The 16,644-nt window shown below is 38.8% G+C and overlaps 1 protein-coding gene across 1 annotated transcript in view; it reads right to left on the bottom strand.

Annotated features, from left to right (window-relative positions):
* TRPM3 (transient receptor potential cation channel subfamily M member 3) overlaps positions 1 to 16,644 on the bottom strand; it is a 302,338-nt gene that overhangs the window by 157,166 nt on the left and 128,528 nt on the right. Inside the window, exons 2-3 of the mRNA XM_054397381.1 lie at positions 11,410 to 11,489; positions 10,543 to 10,747 (exon numbers count right to left, since the gene is read on the bottom strand). Of these exons, the coding sequence (XP_054253356.1) occupies positions 10,543 to 10,747; positions 11,410 to 11,489 (285 nt within the window). The remainder of the gene's footprint in view (positions 1 to 10,542; positions 10,748 to 11,409; positions 11,490 to 16,644) is intronic.

Below are 16,644 nucleotides of genomic sequence, written 5' to 3'. Positions count from 1 at the left end.
ATTGAGAAAATCCATATACTTACTGCAGTTGTCTTTCCCTTGATGGGTTGTCAGTACAGATACTGATCAAGTGTACTATATATGCACCATTGCTTTCAGCAAGAGGAAGGTCTAGATCTAACTTATTTATTGTAACATACCAGGAATTATAATATCCACACATATAAAGCAATAATTTTGTCCTGTTATAATATGTCTAATCAGTATTTCTTGACAAAATGTTCATTTTTAGTAAATGGTGTAAAACAGACTCCTCTCTATCACAGAATCACAGAATTAACCAGGTTGGAAAAGACCTTCAAGATCATCAAGTCCAACCTATCAACCAACACCATCTAACCAACTAAACTATGGCACTAAGTGCCTCATCCAGTCTTATTTTAAACACCTCCAGGGACAGTGACTCCACCATGTCCTTGGGCAGCCCATTCCAAAGGCCAATCACTCTTTCTGTGAAGAATTTCTTCCTAACATCCAGCCTAAACCTCCCCTGGCACAGCTTCAGACTGTGTCCTCTCGTTCTATCACTGGTTGCCTGGGAGAAGAGACCAACCGCCACCTGGCTACAGCTTTCCTTCAGGCAGTTGTAGATGGCAATAAGGTCTCCCCTGAGCCTCTTCTTCTCTAGACTAAACAACCCCAGCTCCCTCAGCTGCTCCTCATAGTGCTTGTGCTCCAGACCCTTCACCAGCTTTGTTGCTCTTCTCTGGACACGTTTGAGCAACTCAACATCTTTCTTGAGCTGAGGGGCCCAGAACTGGACACAGTAATCAAGGTGTGGCCTAACCAGTGCTGAGTACAGGGGCAGAATGACTTCCCTGCTCCTGCTGGCCACACTATTCCTGATAAAGGCCAGGATGCCATTGGCCTTCTAGTTGAATAAGAAATAAGTGCTTGACTTGTTTTTCTGGAAGAAATTGCTAATAGATGGGTTTCTTTGCAAGAAAAAGTTGTTGTGCAGTGAACAGCCATTCTTAACATTTCTGGAAGCAGGAAAGTGTTTGGGCAAATAGCCACAGGGAAGCAAGGTGAGCATAGCCAAACTGAAAGCTGGGCAAGAACTTGGGAAATGTGCGTTCCCTCAAGTTCATAAGTAATATTCTCCCCAGTAGTCAGGTAAAACCCACATGGATGCATTCCTGTGTGGACTACCCTAAGTGATCCTGCATTGGCAGGGAGGTTAGATTTGATGATCTCTTGAGGTCCCTTCCAACCTCTAATGTAGTGTGATACTGTGGAATTCATAGCAGCTAACGGACGAAGAACATACAATATTCATGTCTGGCAGGAGCATAACGTACCCTAGAGCTTATATATACATAAACTGCATTCTTACTAGGTACTCATTCAATTTTCTGCATGGGATTTTAGAAAATTTAGCATGGCATTTGACCCTACTGACCAGATGGTAAAGCTAATAATTTTATTAAGATTCAAGGGCCAATCAAACTTTTAACACACCAGAGGGTTTGTAAGGAGATCGATCCTTATTTCCTTTGCTCTGCCCCTAGGGAGAGATGGAACTGCAAAGAGCAATGTCTTATTGACATTATCACAAATGCTTTGTTGACACAGAATCCTTCATAAGACCTACATGAAACCTCTACTGGTCAAACTACAGAGATTACATTTTGGGATCACCGGTACCTTATGCTGTCTTTGGTGAAAACAAATTGGGAGTTTTAAGAAGATGATTAAAGTGAACTTATATTAGTAATGGCCATAAATTTCCTGAAAACAGAGGCCACTACATCATCTGGGATGATACTAAGATGAAGGCACTAATGGCATCAGATGTGTTATCTATTTCAGCCAGTAACTGTTTTTATTTTTTTTTTAATCTTTAGCATTGTTTTATACTCCTGAATGTGTAACTTCACTGTCTCTCCTTTTCTGAGCCTATGTATTAATTGGCAAAAATCTCTTTAATTTTCTTCTTCACTAAGACCTCTGAGTTTCAATAATTATAAATCTATATACCGAAACACAAAGTTAGAAGAAATATATTCTTACATTTATGTGATATGTAGAGATGTTACAAAGAACTGTTTGTTCTTTATGCTGCAGTCAAATCCCTTCTATACTTATCCTAAGAATTCATTTTACTTTATAAACAGGAAATATAGGTAAAAATAAAACTGAAAGGCACAAAACCTACAGACCAACCTGTCAGAAAACTGTGAAATGATAAACTATCAAGTTCAAGCTGTCATTCCATTTTGATCCCTAAACTAGAACAGAAGTCTTGTAATAGATGACCTTTGGGGGTCTCTTCCAACCCAACCCATCCTAATAAGTAGTAAGCAGGGGAGCAGTTTGATGTCACTTTTCTATCTAGTGGTTTCCTAAATAATAATTCTGCCCATTGTGGCAGTTTAGGCTGGGTGCCCCCTGCTACTGCCACATATGTTACACCTCCGGTGTCCTGAATGTCCACCCAATAGGGGTGGACACAGGAGACGGCGTATTTCTACCCACAAATCCTGCCCCTATAAATCCATCTGCAAAGTCATATTCTTTCTCTTTTTTCCCTCTCTGCTCCCATGGGAGATGTCCTCTCTTATCGGGTAATGCCGGGGGAGTATCCTCAAGAACTCTTGGGCCTGTCTAGGCCTAATGCCAGGAGGAGAATGGAGGAGGGGCAGGCTCAGACCTGGCCAGCCTGAGACTCCCCTAGCAGTGGGAGGTGGGGAAGAAAGAGCCCTGGGGGTTTTGAGTATACCCTCAGGTGGGAAAAAGGGAAGAATTGGGAAGCTTTGGGAATTATGTAAGGGGCTCTCTACGCTCTGGAATATTCTTTGCCACTATGCTTTGTAGTCTTCTGTAGTTTCACCAATCGCTTTTCCATTTTAACTTTCCATCACTCTTCAATCCGTTTGTGTGAGTGTCATTCTTTTGTCCCTTTCGGGGCAAGAGAGGATCTGTCTGGCCTCAAACCAGGACACCCATCGTCAGTCAAACAGCCAGATGTGTGCATCTCCAGTGTCCTAGGGTACAAGCCAAAGCTCCTGAGTGGCAAAAGTACTATTCTGTGATCAAGCAGAGCTGTCCCATTAAAGCACGTGCTGAATGACTGCAGATGAGGGTCTCAGTGAATAAAATTGAAAAATTAAGAACTTCCTCAAATAAACTCTCTTCAAAGAATATTTTGTGATCTGCAGCTTAATATTGCTCCTTTGTTTCTCTGTGATGCATGCAGTTACTGGGTGGCTATTTCACCTACATTAAGTAAGAGTCCATGACTGCAGATACCTCTTAAGCACTGTTTCCTTCAGACTGTGACCTTCATGTAAAAGACAGGCCTGATGTAATTCTCACTGAACTCAGCAGAAAGACTGTTACTTAGATTGAAGCCAGATTGGGTTTTTTAAATTAATATTCTTCTTAATATCTTCAGGCCTCATTCAAAGAGGGAAGAGGGGCCCGGGACAGCTGGTCAGTATTCAAGGACCACCTCCTCTGTGTCCAGGAGCAATGTATACCAACAAAGAGGAAAGCAGGGAAGAATGCTAGGAGGCCTGCCTGGATGAGCAAGGAGCTGCTGGACACAATGTCACTTAAAAGGAAGCTCTACAAGGAATGGAGGAAAGGACAGCTGGAATGGGGGTATATAAGGAAGCTGCCCGAGCAGCAAGAGACCTGGTTAGGAAAGCCAAAGCACAGTTTGAATTGAATCTAGCCAGGGAGGTTATAGGGAACACTAAGAATTTCTACAGGTATATTCATGGTAAAAGGAAGACTAGTGAAGATGTGGGCCCCCTCAGAAAGGAAACAGGTGAAATGGTCACAAGTAACATGGAAAAGGCTGAGGTTCTCAATGACTCCTTTACCTCAGTCTTCACTGCAAGGGCCTCCAGCCACATTCCTGAAGTCTTGGAAGATAATGGCAGGGACTGGAAGGAAGAACTGCCCATCATAAGTGAAGATCAGGTTTGTGATCACCTGAAGAACCTGAAAGTGTTCAAATCCATGGGACCCGGACGGGCTACACCCACAGGTACTGAGAGAACTGGCAGATGAGGTTGCTAAACCCTTCTCTACTATATTCCAAAAGTCCTGGCAGTCTCGGGTAGTACCCACTGACTGGAAAAGGCGAAACATTACTCCCATTTTCAAAAAGGGTAAGAAGGAAGAACCAGGGAACTACAGGCCAGTCAGTCTCACCTCTGTGCCTGGTAAGATCATGGAGCAGATCCTCCTGGAGGCACTACTGAGACAGAAGAATAGTGAAGAGGTGATTGGGTACAGTCAGCATGGCTTCACCAAGGGCAAATCCTGCCTGACAAACCTGGTGGCCTTCTATGACAAGGTCACAACATTAATAGATGAGGGGAGAGCAACTGATGTCATTTACCTGGACCTGAGCAAAGCCTTCGACACTGTCCCACACCACATCCTGGTCTCCAAACTGGTGACACATGGGTTTGATGGGTGGACCACGAGATGGATAAAGAACTGGCTTGATGGCCACACCCAAAGAGTGGCTGTCAATGGCTCCATGTCCCAGTGGAGGCCAGTGACAAGCAGAGTTCCTCAGGGATCAGTCCTGGGACCAGTCTTGTTCAACATCTTTGTTGGTGACATGGACAGTGGCATGGAGTGCACCCTCAGCAAGTTTGCTGATGACACCAAGCTGTGTGGTGCAGCAGACACGCTGGAGGGAAGGGATGGCATCCAGAGGGACCTTGACAGGCTGGAGAGGTGGGCACAAGCCAACCTCATGAGGTTCAACAAGACCAAGTGCAGGGTCCTGCATCTGGGTCGAGGCAATCCCAAGCACAAGGCCAGGCTGGGCAGTGACTGGCTGGAGAGCAGCCCTGAGGAGAGGGACTTGGGGGTGCTGGTGGATGAGAAGCTCAACATGAGCTGTCAGTGTGCACTTGCAGCCCAGAAAGCCAACCAGAGCCTGGGCTGCATCTGGAGAAGTGTGGCCAGCAGGTCAAGGGAGGTGATTCTCCCCCTCTACTCTGCTCTGGTGAGACCCCACCTGGAGTACTGTGTCCAGTTTTGGAGCCCTTGTTACAAGAGGGATATGGACATGCTGGAAGGTGTCCAGAGAAGGGCCACCAGGATGATCAGAGGGCTGGAGCACCTCTCCTATGAGGACAGACTGAAAGAGTTGGGGCTGTTCAGTCTGGAGAAGAGAAGGCTCTGAGGTGACCTTATTGTGGCCTTCCAGTATCTGAAGGGGGCCTACAAGAAAGCTGGGGAGGGACTTTTTAGGCTACAAGGACTAGGGGGAATGGAATAAAGCTGGAAGTGGGGAGATTCAGGCTGGAAGTGAGGAAGAAGTTCTTCCCCATGAGAGTGGTGAGAGCCTGGAATGGGTTGTCCTGGGAGGTGGTTGAGGCCCCATCCCTGGAGGTGTTTCAGGCCAGGCTGGATGAGGCTTTGGCATCGCTGATCTAGTGTGAGGTGTCCCTGCCCATGGCAGGGGGATGGGAACTATATGGTCCTTGTGGTCCCTTCCAACCCTGACTGATTCTATGATTCTGTGAAATTAGTCAGTGTAAGGAGCCTCAATGATTTAACTGGGCTTTGGATAGACATTTTTCTGTGTTATTTTCCTTTTTCTCCATGTAGGATACTCTCTTTTAAATTCTGTAGATGTTCTTTAAGTATTAATTTACTGTAACAAAACCAATGTTTTCTGCTTTTTCATGGTTTACACAAGTTACAGGGTTCTCTTTGTCTCCTCTCAAAAGCACCAACGGCTCTTCAGGCCCTTTTTTACAAAGTTCTGACAGAAAACTTATTTCAGAATCAGAAATAGACCTTTTTATTTGGCCAATTTCAAAATATCATCAGCAAAGTATGTTGTTGTGATAATTTGAATATTAGAAAGTGTCTAAGAAACTGTTTATGGACACTGTAATTCCACAGATGTTCTTTCATATTTCCACGCACTACAAGAAATGTTAACCCTATAACACTGAAGTAAATAAGCTCATAAGACTGAACTGAATTTCATTTCTACAGCTGCAAACATGTATTAACTTTTCATTGTACATATTAAATGTATCACTGGAATGCTCTCAGTTAGGAAGAGTGAAGCTAAGTCATTAATGTTTTTCAAACATCAGTCTTCCATTGAGCTTTGAAAAAATGTTATCAAAGAAATTCCAGTTCTGTAAAGGGTACTCCTTTAAAAGAAGTTGATACGGAATCTAGACAGTAGGTTGTGGTGGGTTGAAAATTCCCCCCAGCATTAAATTTTGCCAGATGAGCTCAGCTGGAAGCAAATGAGGCTATATTTATAAGCAAAACTACAGTCTACAATGAAATGCAATGAATATGTACCACGTATACAAGATTTACAGGTATTTACAATTAATAAACAGCACAAGAACTCCCCTGGCCAAAGACCATGGGAGCTGCAACAGCTTCTTCCTTCTCTGCCTTCTTCCCTACCCCACTGTACACAAAAGGGACAAGAGAAAATAGTAGAGAAGTTGTTGTTAATACTAATCACAACAAAGCAGCGCAGCCACAGTCAAGCAGAAGTGGGTTAGTCTCTCCCAGAGCGAAGAAGCAAAAAAGGAGAAAGATTGTTTTGCAAACTAAATCTTATGGTAGGAACCTCTCCAATGGGATTGTTTAGAACTATCATTATTTTCCTTTCTACACCCAATAGTGATTTATTTACATCTTACCACTTTCTGTTCAAGATCTGTGAAAAATTTTTAAAGCCATAGCCTAAAACTACCATATAGGTAACGAAAGAATGTTAAGAGGCTTGTGGGGTTTTCTTGGTTTGGTTTGGTTTGGTTTTTTTTGTGGTAAAGCAGATAGTAAGTGTAACATTGATTTAGTTTGGCCGCAAGATCAGTGAAAATGCTTCACAGCAAGATTTTCTTAACTGGTTCACTAATGACCAGAATCTGTTTTGAAATTGTTCACAATGTGGCTCATAATTGGAACGGAATCACACACAGTAGTTTAATAATTGCTCTCAAGAGTTAGGATAATAAGCTGCCAGTACATAGTTAGATTAACTTATCCATGTTTTTTCTTAAACTACTAACTGATAAAAGCAGACCACATTTTATTAATTTTCCTGTCTTTTTTTAATCTACTGATCTATTGCAAAAGCTGTTAAGAAAGTCCACATATCTCCACATCCCTCTCAGATATTTTTACACTTGTCAAAATTCAAAATTTTATGGCAGATTTTCAGTTTAGTAAATATGAAGTTAAAAATGTTTTTTTTTTAACCATTTATGGGATAAGCCACATGTAAAGAAAATATGAAGTTGATAGAGATCTAAAAATGACAGTGTTATTGCAGAATCATCTGTGGTTTCATGGAGACTGAAAGGTCTTTTAAAAATGGATCTTGTTAACCAATGTTATTTAATCTCAGCTAGATGTTTCTATTAGTCTATTGCACCTCAGCTATTCACATTATTAAGTAGCTTAGTGTGGCTCCACTGAAGGTACTCAACGATATTAGCAAAATTCTTGCTGTTTGAGAATTTTTGTACTATGTACCTAGCTGTGGAAATAAAATTAATGGCATAGTCAGTTCTATAGGTAACATGTAATCTTACATCATCTTTTCTGTTTTGCTCCAAATTCATATGTTTGATGAAAATCTTGGTGTAATTCTGAGAGTCAGGGCTGAAGGTGCAACTATTAATTGGCTGGTGGCAACTGCTATAATATTATATCACTGCATTCGTAGCAAATATGCATGCAGAGTATACATACATTTACTATTAAATTTATATATATTATTAAAATCTATTTCTCTTTCTTCCATGGAGGAAATAATTACCTATTAGTCTCAAACTCACTAATCTGTTCCATTAATTATCAGTTTCCCATTTACAAATCTGAGGTTATGGTTTCCATTAATAAACTCCACCTCATTCCGTTTAGCCAGATTCAGAAAAATTTGCCAATTTTGATGTTGGCAGAGACTAAGATAAATCTCAGTTTCACATTTCACTCGCATGATACTGTCATGTGTGGGCATCTATTTCAGGAAGAAAAGAAATACGTAGTGAATTTTATGTCTAATTTTTCCCCTAAGGCTTTCCTTGATGTTGGTTAGCTTGCTAAATCTTGCTGCTCTATGGAGTTATTCTATCAGCTGTAGGCACAGTATTTACCTACTATGATGGTAAACAACAATGATTTTGAATGCTATAGTGATACATGATATCCTGTAGCTTGAAAATATTAAGTAGCATATTTTTAGAAAAGAACAAGTGTTCATTTATCATGTTTTTTCCCCTTTTCTCTCTCTGTCCCTGTTGAAGCTCCTGCTTCTCTGCTTTTAGGTTTGAAAAGATATTATCTAAACAAGAACGTTTCCAAGAATCGTTATGTACTTGTTCCTTTCCAAGCCTTATTTTTGAAGATAATGTATTTTTTTTTCTAATCCCCTCCTCTCCTTGATTGGTTGCAAATTCATGGCTTTCATAGAAAGATTTTGATTTGGTAAGTTTTATCTACTGCAGGAAAGACCTTGTACCCAGTAAACTCAGTGACGGAAGTTTCACTCTTTCTATTAATAAAACTGCAACTGCTAGTTAGACAGCTCTTTGACTATAACCTACCCTAAAATCATGTTTGGGGCTGGAAATCTGATCATAAGAACACTTTCATGCTGTGTCCAGTGACAAACACATCATAGTATAAGAAAGCTCTTTATTTTGCTTCCATTTTAAAAAAATTGCAAAATTACTGGCTACACAGACCTCCTTATTAGTGTTTTGGTCATATGAAAGATGGCTTTCTTATTGCTGGTAAACAAGCAGGACATTCATTAAAGAGATATTTAGTAAACTGTTTAATTTGAAGCACTTTTCCCACTAGTGGGATGATTGAATTTCTGAAGCTTTTATAGACTTATTTAATTCGTGAACAATTTGGTTGTTCTCATGTTTTGAATGGGGCTTAATGGCTATGAATAGATGGCAGATGCAACTATCTTCCTGATTCTAGTACTGGCAAAATAAATGCAGGTTTTCCAACAATAAATGTTTGGTCTGTGACAAGATTTTTCTTTCCTTTGTGTTGACTTCCAACTTTATCTCCACAGCTTCACTTCAAGTGTATTACTTTGATGATGCAGCAAATACCTCGGAGAATTTCTTGTTCTGTTACAATGTACCAGGACAGCAGAATCCCAACAAAGCTCAGAACTCCTCTCAAGAAACTGGCACCAACAGTTTCCTGAAACCCTTCATTATTTCTTAACTGCCATAGACTACTTTTGTCTGGGCAGGGCAGTTTATTGCCTTATAGTGAACTTCAAGGACATCACTTTAAGAGAACTAGTGATTACCTTTTCTCAGAGATAGATTGCACGGAAAGTATCCCTATATGGTCAATAGCATGATGGTTACTATATTGCTGAATCTTAGTTTTGATGAAAAACATTCTGTTTTATTCTCACTCCTTGTGAAGATACACACAGCACAGTTTGGCTTATGTCAGTGCTGAGGAAGGTGTCAATTTATTCGCACTAAACAAATGTTATTTACTCAGTCTGAGTCTCTCTATAGCAATGGCCTATGGATGATTGTTTGTCAACTGAACACAAGATGTCTCAGAGAAATAACCTAATTTTCTTTCTGTTTCATGGTACAACAGTGATTTCTGGTTTCCATCAAAATGAGCCATCCTTCTGGAAGAACAAAATTATCCACTCAAGTAATCATTCTATCTCTGTCATGTAGGTAACCATCTGACAAAAATACCTGACTCTTGCTAGTGTAGTACCTGAGCTTTTCATTGTCTTTAATCCATCTAGTACCACAACAGAGGCTGAGGGACCTGTTGGGAAGAATTCAGATAAAGAAGACGGTACTGGGTTGCTGGGCAGATTATTTTATGGTGTGCCCTCACTGCTCGCCAAAACAGTGTCTTAGCCAAAATGTGCTGGGCGGCTGGGCAGACACTCGTCTTTCATTCCCTAAGTTCCAGGTTCTGCAGTTTAGATAGAGCCAGAGAGATTCTTCCTTTCATGTAATGCCACATAGAAGAGCATGGGTTAGTGTGGGTGCTGGAAACATCTCTCTGATTTAGAGGAGAAATGCCTTCAGATTAATGTACTTTCGTATTGCCTCATAGCATTGTATTATGATTAAGTGACTTGCTGAAGGAAATCTGTGGCAGGATATGGATTTCCCAGTTCCTATCTTAGATCCTTACGGGGCCTCTTATTTCCCTGAAAGGTGAACCAGTAAGACTGACTAGTCTATCGTCCAATATATGTCTGGAGAAATGGGTATATTTCACATTCGTTAGCCTTGTAGACACATCCAGCAATGGGAAACCATAGCTAAATTCTAAAGTTATTCAAAAAAAACCAGGGATGGCCAGCCATTGGTATTCCCTGTTATGCTGCACTTCAGGCTTTACAGTTAATTCTGTTCTCCAATCCTTTGACACATGATGCATGAAAACATACAGTATGGTCTTACACCAAGCAATTTTTTAAAATGAAGTTAAGAAAGAATGCTGTTTATCCTTTGTGAGTGAACTTCTTGTACTATCAGCATTATTTATCTAAGAGAAAAACATTGTTACCATGGCTTTATTGGAGTGGCCTCCTCCTTGGAACTCAATGGTTCCAAAAGCATCTGTCGGGCTGAGTTGTGTGTGCTTGCTGATGGACCATTTCTCTGACTGGATGTCATTGCGAGTGAGCCTGCTTTCATTTTTCTCATTCTGAATAATGGAGATGCTTGGAGTTAGTCCAACGTGTTGACCTATTAGACGCCCACAGCAACACCTATGACATTAAACAAATAGAAAATGAGTCAGCCTGATCAGGGAAACAAAATACCTTAAAAGGCCTACATCCCTTGCCCCTCCCTGGCCTTTCCAACTCTGCTGACCACTTTCCTGCTACCTGAAACTCCTACTTCAGAGACCTGTGGATGCACCATAATACAGATACTGCCTTTTCTTTCTAGTCTCTTGTTTACTTGTTCTGTATTTTGTAAAATCTTGGTTTGTTTTAGATATGCACAAAATGAAGTTAAAGAACATTTTCTGCTGTCTTCAGATGCTATCTAGCTAAGTAATTTGCTTTAACATGGACTAAAACATATTTTGAATTGATAGGTCACTTCAATTATTTTCTTCTAACAGTATTGTGTGTCATGAATCTGGTGTAGGTAAATATCCAAGGCATTGAATATTGAACTTAGAATATAAGGAAAATAAACACAAATGCTGATCCTCCTTCAATTTATCTTTCTTTTTTTTTGCCTAAGTTTTGAAATAAATAAATACTGATCATAGCAATCAATCACTCCAGATGTAATTCAACCACTTTCTGATCCAATAAGTCTTAAACAGACTATTTATATCCATATACATATATATGCATACACATATGTAGTCATTTTCTTGTAACTTTCATGTTTCATACAAGTAGCATGCAATTACCTATGGGGGTCTTTGGTGCTGGGTATGATATGAACACATTCTCTCTTGTAGAATGCTCTCTCTATCCATGATTTCTGTGCCTAAAAGAGAGAAAGGAAATGCCATGAGCTCTGTCTGATTATTAAACACAATTTATAGTACAACTGAAGGGAAAATGCCGACACAAAGGAAAACTTCTCTGTCTTGCAAATACACAGTACACATATTTGCACAGATCAAGCTTTTTCCATTAGAACTATGGTTCCTTTCTGCTATGCAACCAGCAGAAGCTCTTAAGATTGTTTTCATACTCACTATCCAGATGGCTTTGATGCTGTCATCTATATTCTCATAGGAATCTCTGAAGAAGAATTAATTCAAACTATAGATCTTTCTCCATGGTATAGAAATAACACATATAGTCACTAAACATACTTATAATCTGTTTCCATTTCAGTGATACAAATAAGTCTGCCCCAGCTGAAAAAAACAATCTCAGAAACTAGAAGTCTCTCACAATAAAACCTCTAACACCATGATTGCAATGCAAATTTTTATACAAGTACTGGGAATGCTGTTTGACATGAAGCCAATACATATGAAGTTTCATATGTACACATCTTATCAGGGAAAAAAAAAACAAACACAAAAAACATTGATACATTATGAGTCAGGTGGCCAGATTATATAACCTCTAACACTGACTGAGCTCAGTGAAGCTAGGCATGTTCATAATACTCAAAATATTCCCCCCCATATTGATAGGAAATCAAGTACTTTCAGTATAGTCCTAATTTTCAGATACACAAGAGATTTTTTTTCAAAATAAAGACAATTTGGTCGGGAAAAAACCCAACAACACATGGAGCAAACCAACAAAAAGATTTTCAGAGTTCTGACATCTTTTTAGTTATTGAGGTTGTCCTCATTCCATACAGCATGAATTCTGGCAAGCTCTATGAAAGACTCCCCAGAGAGAATTCAATTATTTCATTTAGTAAGGAGATGAGTTCAAACTTTCCTTTGAAAATTAATTTCAAACAGGTAATTGTTATAAAATGTATTTAAATATCAATTGCACAACATAAACAGAATTATATACTATGACCTCTTAAAAAGTCATCTGAGAGTTAAGTAATATGAAATGAGCTTTAAATAATGTAATGGAATTTTGAGCATCTTGCCTCAGAAAATATGACATTACCTTTATAATATTGTGTGACTAATTAATGTTACTTCTCACTATATAACGTGAGAGAGTAAACTATTAACTTTACCAACTAATGTTACCTTACTAAATATCTAATGTGACCTATTTGTCAGCTCAGTCTGTATCCTGTTTTTAATCATTAAATCCAGAAACCTGTGTTTCTGGGAGCTTTGAAAAACACTGTAAACTATGGAAATTTCTTGGGAGTCTATAAATGTCACTAGTGTAAAGTACCATAACAATAACTTCTAGCTACAGTCATCACTTACCACTCTCAGTGTATAAAATGTTATTATTTTGCATTTTTCACAGAAGAGAATCCATTATTTAATCTAGTAGTTACTCATGCTATGTAGCAATATTTTATCTTTGCTCTATCTGCATTTTTGTTTTAAAAATCTGATAGATTCAAATTTTGTAGTGATGGCAGTCTTACAGTCAAGGAATAGAGAAGTCTATTGAAAACACTAACTAGAACTGCATTTGATTGTTTTTTCCTTTCCATAGCAAAATGAAAGTTTCATGCTTAAGTAAAGGATAACTGTATGGAAATGCTGCAAAATATAAAAAAGTTTTACTTTACGTACAGGAGATTATCTTGAAGTTCTAATCTATTACAGCTTTTAAATGCTTACAAGCCTGTGATGCAGGCAGTAATAATCATCATCATCACCACAACACTGTATGTTATACAGTAAAATCAGCTTAGAAGTCTAGTGTACCACTAAGTAATTTATCAGTTTAGTACTCTTTTCAGGCAAAGAAAGGCTTTTCATAAACTAACTTTCTAGAACTGTCACTGTATGCAGAGTGAATTCCATGAACTTTGACCCTCTTACTGCAGAAACTTTGAAGATAATCTACCTGGCAATTTTTTTTTTTCTGTTGAGTGTTGTAGAAGAGGAAAGGAAGTTAAAATTATTATTCAGGAATGGCAAAGCTAACATTGGACATCGCATGCTTTACTGTATGGACCATACATTCTCAAAATTTCCACACTTTGAGCTGAGCTCCCTGAATACAGGAGCTTTCTATACTGCCATAATAAGACACACACTAATAAGAAGCACACTGATACGTACACAGAAATTTTTGACAAAAAATGAACACTTACAAAATAATATCTAGTTTTTTTCTTATTGTTTGTTCAACACTAAATACATTCCTGCAATATTCTTTATCTTCTCTACAAAGCATGAAAAGCTTCTACAAGACAACTTTTCTTCCTGACATCCAAAATCAGCTCCTATTGCTGAGGTTGCATACCTTAAGGTTATCCCTTATGTTGCCAAGACTCCCTAAAAATATCCTTCATTCAGTTTCATAGATTTTGCACACTGTCCTGCAAACAATTTTGCTTCATTAACTCATTTACTACATATATCTAATGTATATTTTCTAAAGATGGACACTAACTCAATTTCTCTAACCTCAAGACCCAGTACAAAAAGGTGATGTAACAGGTACTTCACAGAAAAAACCTATTTTATTTAGGTATACCAGCAGTCATTCAAAACACAAGAAAACTGACATTTTAAATTTTTTTCCCTACTCCTTTTTCATACTGTCTTTGCAAGTAGAAAAGAAACTCAGCTATGTCGAATGGAATAATAATTTTCATTTGAATTTTCATCATACTTCTTCAAATGTAACTTTGTAAAAGTAACAGTCTGATTTAAAAAGTCCTTTATTCACATACAAAAAAAGGCTTTCCAGCATTTAGACAACATACTAACCTATCAGGCAGAGTCATAATGCCAAAATAGGTGATTTAATTTTGTAATTTCTTGTCCTTCCACACTAAAAAGAAAGCATCTGATTTCACTGCCCCATGCCAATTACCTTTCTGTGACAGAGATAGTTTGCAATGACATACAAGGTTCAGAGGTATAAATTATTACTTGCTGTACAGTCTTCATAACAAAATTAGAATAACTTGAGGAGATCAAGACATTCATAAAATATTCTGCATTAATCTCTTGTTTATAATAGATATTAATAAATGAAAAGTTTAGAAAAGCATAGCAAAATATTTTCAAGAATAGAGGAGCGAGAAGCTTGTATTCTTATTTTATAAATAGTCCTTCAGTATTAATTCCTAAGACAATTTGAAGTCCACAGTGAATTCCTAAATTACATGTCATAATTAAACTTGGATTTAGTTTAGTACAGTTGAGATTTCTAGGTTAAGTGTCTCTATTAACCTAGATGCAAAATCCCACCAAGAACATTTTTAGTCCCTAATCTTTACCTGAGCATCAGACTTGGCATTTAAGTTTGTCCCGGAGCAAACTCTGCTGTCCGCGCTTCCCTGCAGCTGGTCATTGCTAATAACACATTTGTCACCACCCCTTAGTCCATCTGCAGTGCAGAGATGTGAGAGCGAGCAAAGCCCTTGCACCCATTAGCTGCTTGGAATGTGCTGCTGTGGGATTAGCCTCGTTAAGGGTTCAGTGGACACTCACCCGCAGCCCCACAATACCGCTTGGTTTGAACATCTAATCTGACGCCAAAAGAAAAACAAATCCTGTGAGAGCTTGGATTTAAGTGGCACAAGCCTTGATGGGCTTCTCCCCCGCCCCCCTTCTTCTTTCCCACTTAGAGAGTGAGCTTGTGAAAGTGTGATAAGGTGCTCTGAGTTCTTATGTTCAACCCAGGAAAACAAATCCCTCAAAAGAAACAGTGTACTAAGCTGGAAAGAAGCTGAGCACACAAGAGAGACTGTTAATCTCCAAAGAATGAAACCATTGTGCTAATTGGGTGGCTGTGAGAAATATATACACAGTTGAAATATATTGCAATTAATCAACAATGTCATTTTTCCAAAGAAGTAGAGGGTTTGTCACTGTTTTTCACCACAGTTGCTGTACTGTAGTGAATGTAACTTTTCAGAAAGCCATAAACATAAACCTTTGTCTTTCAGAATAAAGAACTGCATTGATTCATGATTAAGTAGAAGTTAGTAAAATAAACCACAATTTGAATGTTTACAAATTTGTGGACTACTTAGCAAAGTAAGTACCCTCTTGATACCAACACAATGAAAATAACCTTTTCATATGAACAACATCTATATTTTTTTAGTACAAAGCAATTATGTCAGGAGTTTTCCAAACAGAGAGTATTTTCACTCTCCCGTGTACCTGCATTACCGAGTTTGGATGAAGTTTCCTCTCTACACCTACCTATGCACACATACCCTCCTTTCCTTTCAAATAAGGGTGCATCTAAGGTGCAGAAAACACTTTGTTCACCCTTGGCACTGACAAATACTCAAGCACTAAACTACTCCGCATGTGTGCAAGTTCTGATGGATCCAGGAAGGGCAAGGCTTAGCACAGGCATCAGCTTCTAAATTTCCTGTACCATCACACATGTTGAGAATGCTCTGCTCATCTGGCTAATCCACAAGATTTTTTTTGTCTACTGTTTTCCTGAGTTGTCTGTGTAAAATACATATATTTATTTTGCATGTGATGTGTATATGAAGTATGTACATATACACAGTCTATATGCATGTCTATATATCTATCTATACTCTCTTCCAACAATGCAACAACCTGAAAGATTTATGAACCACACAGTTCAGAGCAACAAAGACCATGTGCATCTGTAGTAGTTACAAGAGGATCAGACCAAAGATTGCCTGTGGACAGCATAAAAAGTAGAGGAAATTGCCATGTCAAGAGAGCAGCAAGTGAACAGGTCAATGAGTTCAAGAATATGATCGAGGACTCTGCAGGAAAATGCTGCTTGAATTTTAACACAAGAGAATTTGGGTTGGTTGAGAGGGTGGGGAAAGAGTGAAGGGAGGAAAGATTTCACATGATTAAAAAAACATATCTGACTTTGAAGTGAAACTTCACTAACTGAGCTTGACAAGACTCTGGAGATTGTTCCAGGATTCAGGTTTCAGCTTGCAAAGTAACCTTGGCCAAACCTCACAGCTTTTGTCTTAAGAAATCAACACAAACAACAATGATTATACTTATTCACATATTCACCTAGCAGCACCGTGAAGGATGTTTTATGCATAAGGACTTTAA

This window comes from Indicator indicator, chromosome Z (genome assembly GCF_027791375.1).
Source record: "Indicator indicator isolate 239-I01 chromosome Z, UM_Iind_1.1, whole genome shotgun sequence".
Classification (NCBI taxonomy): domain Eukaryota; kingdom Metazoa; phylum Chordata; class Aves; order Piciformes; family Indicatoridae; genus Indicator; species Indicator indicator.
Note: the sequence above shows the minus strand (reverse complement) of the source record. Positions and strands in the feature narration are given on the sequence as shown.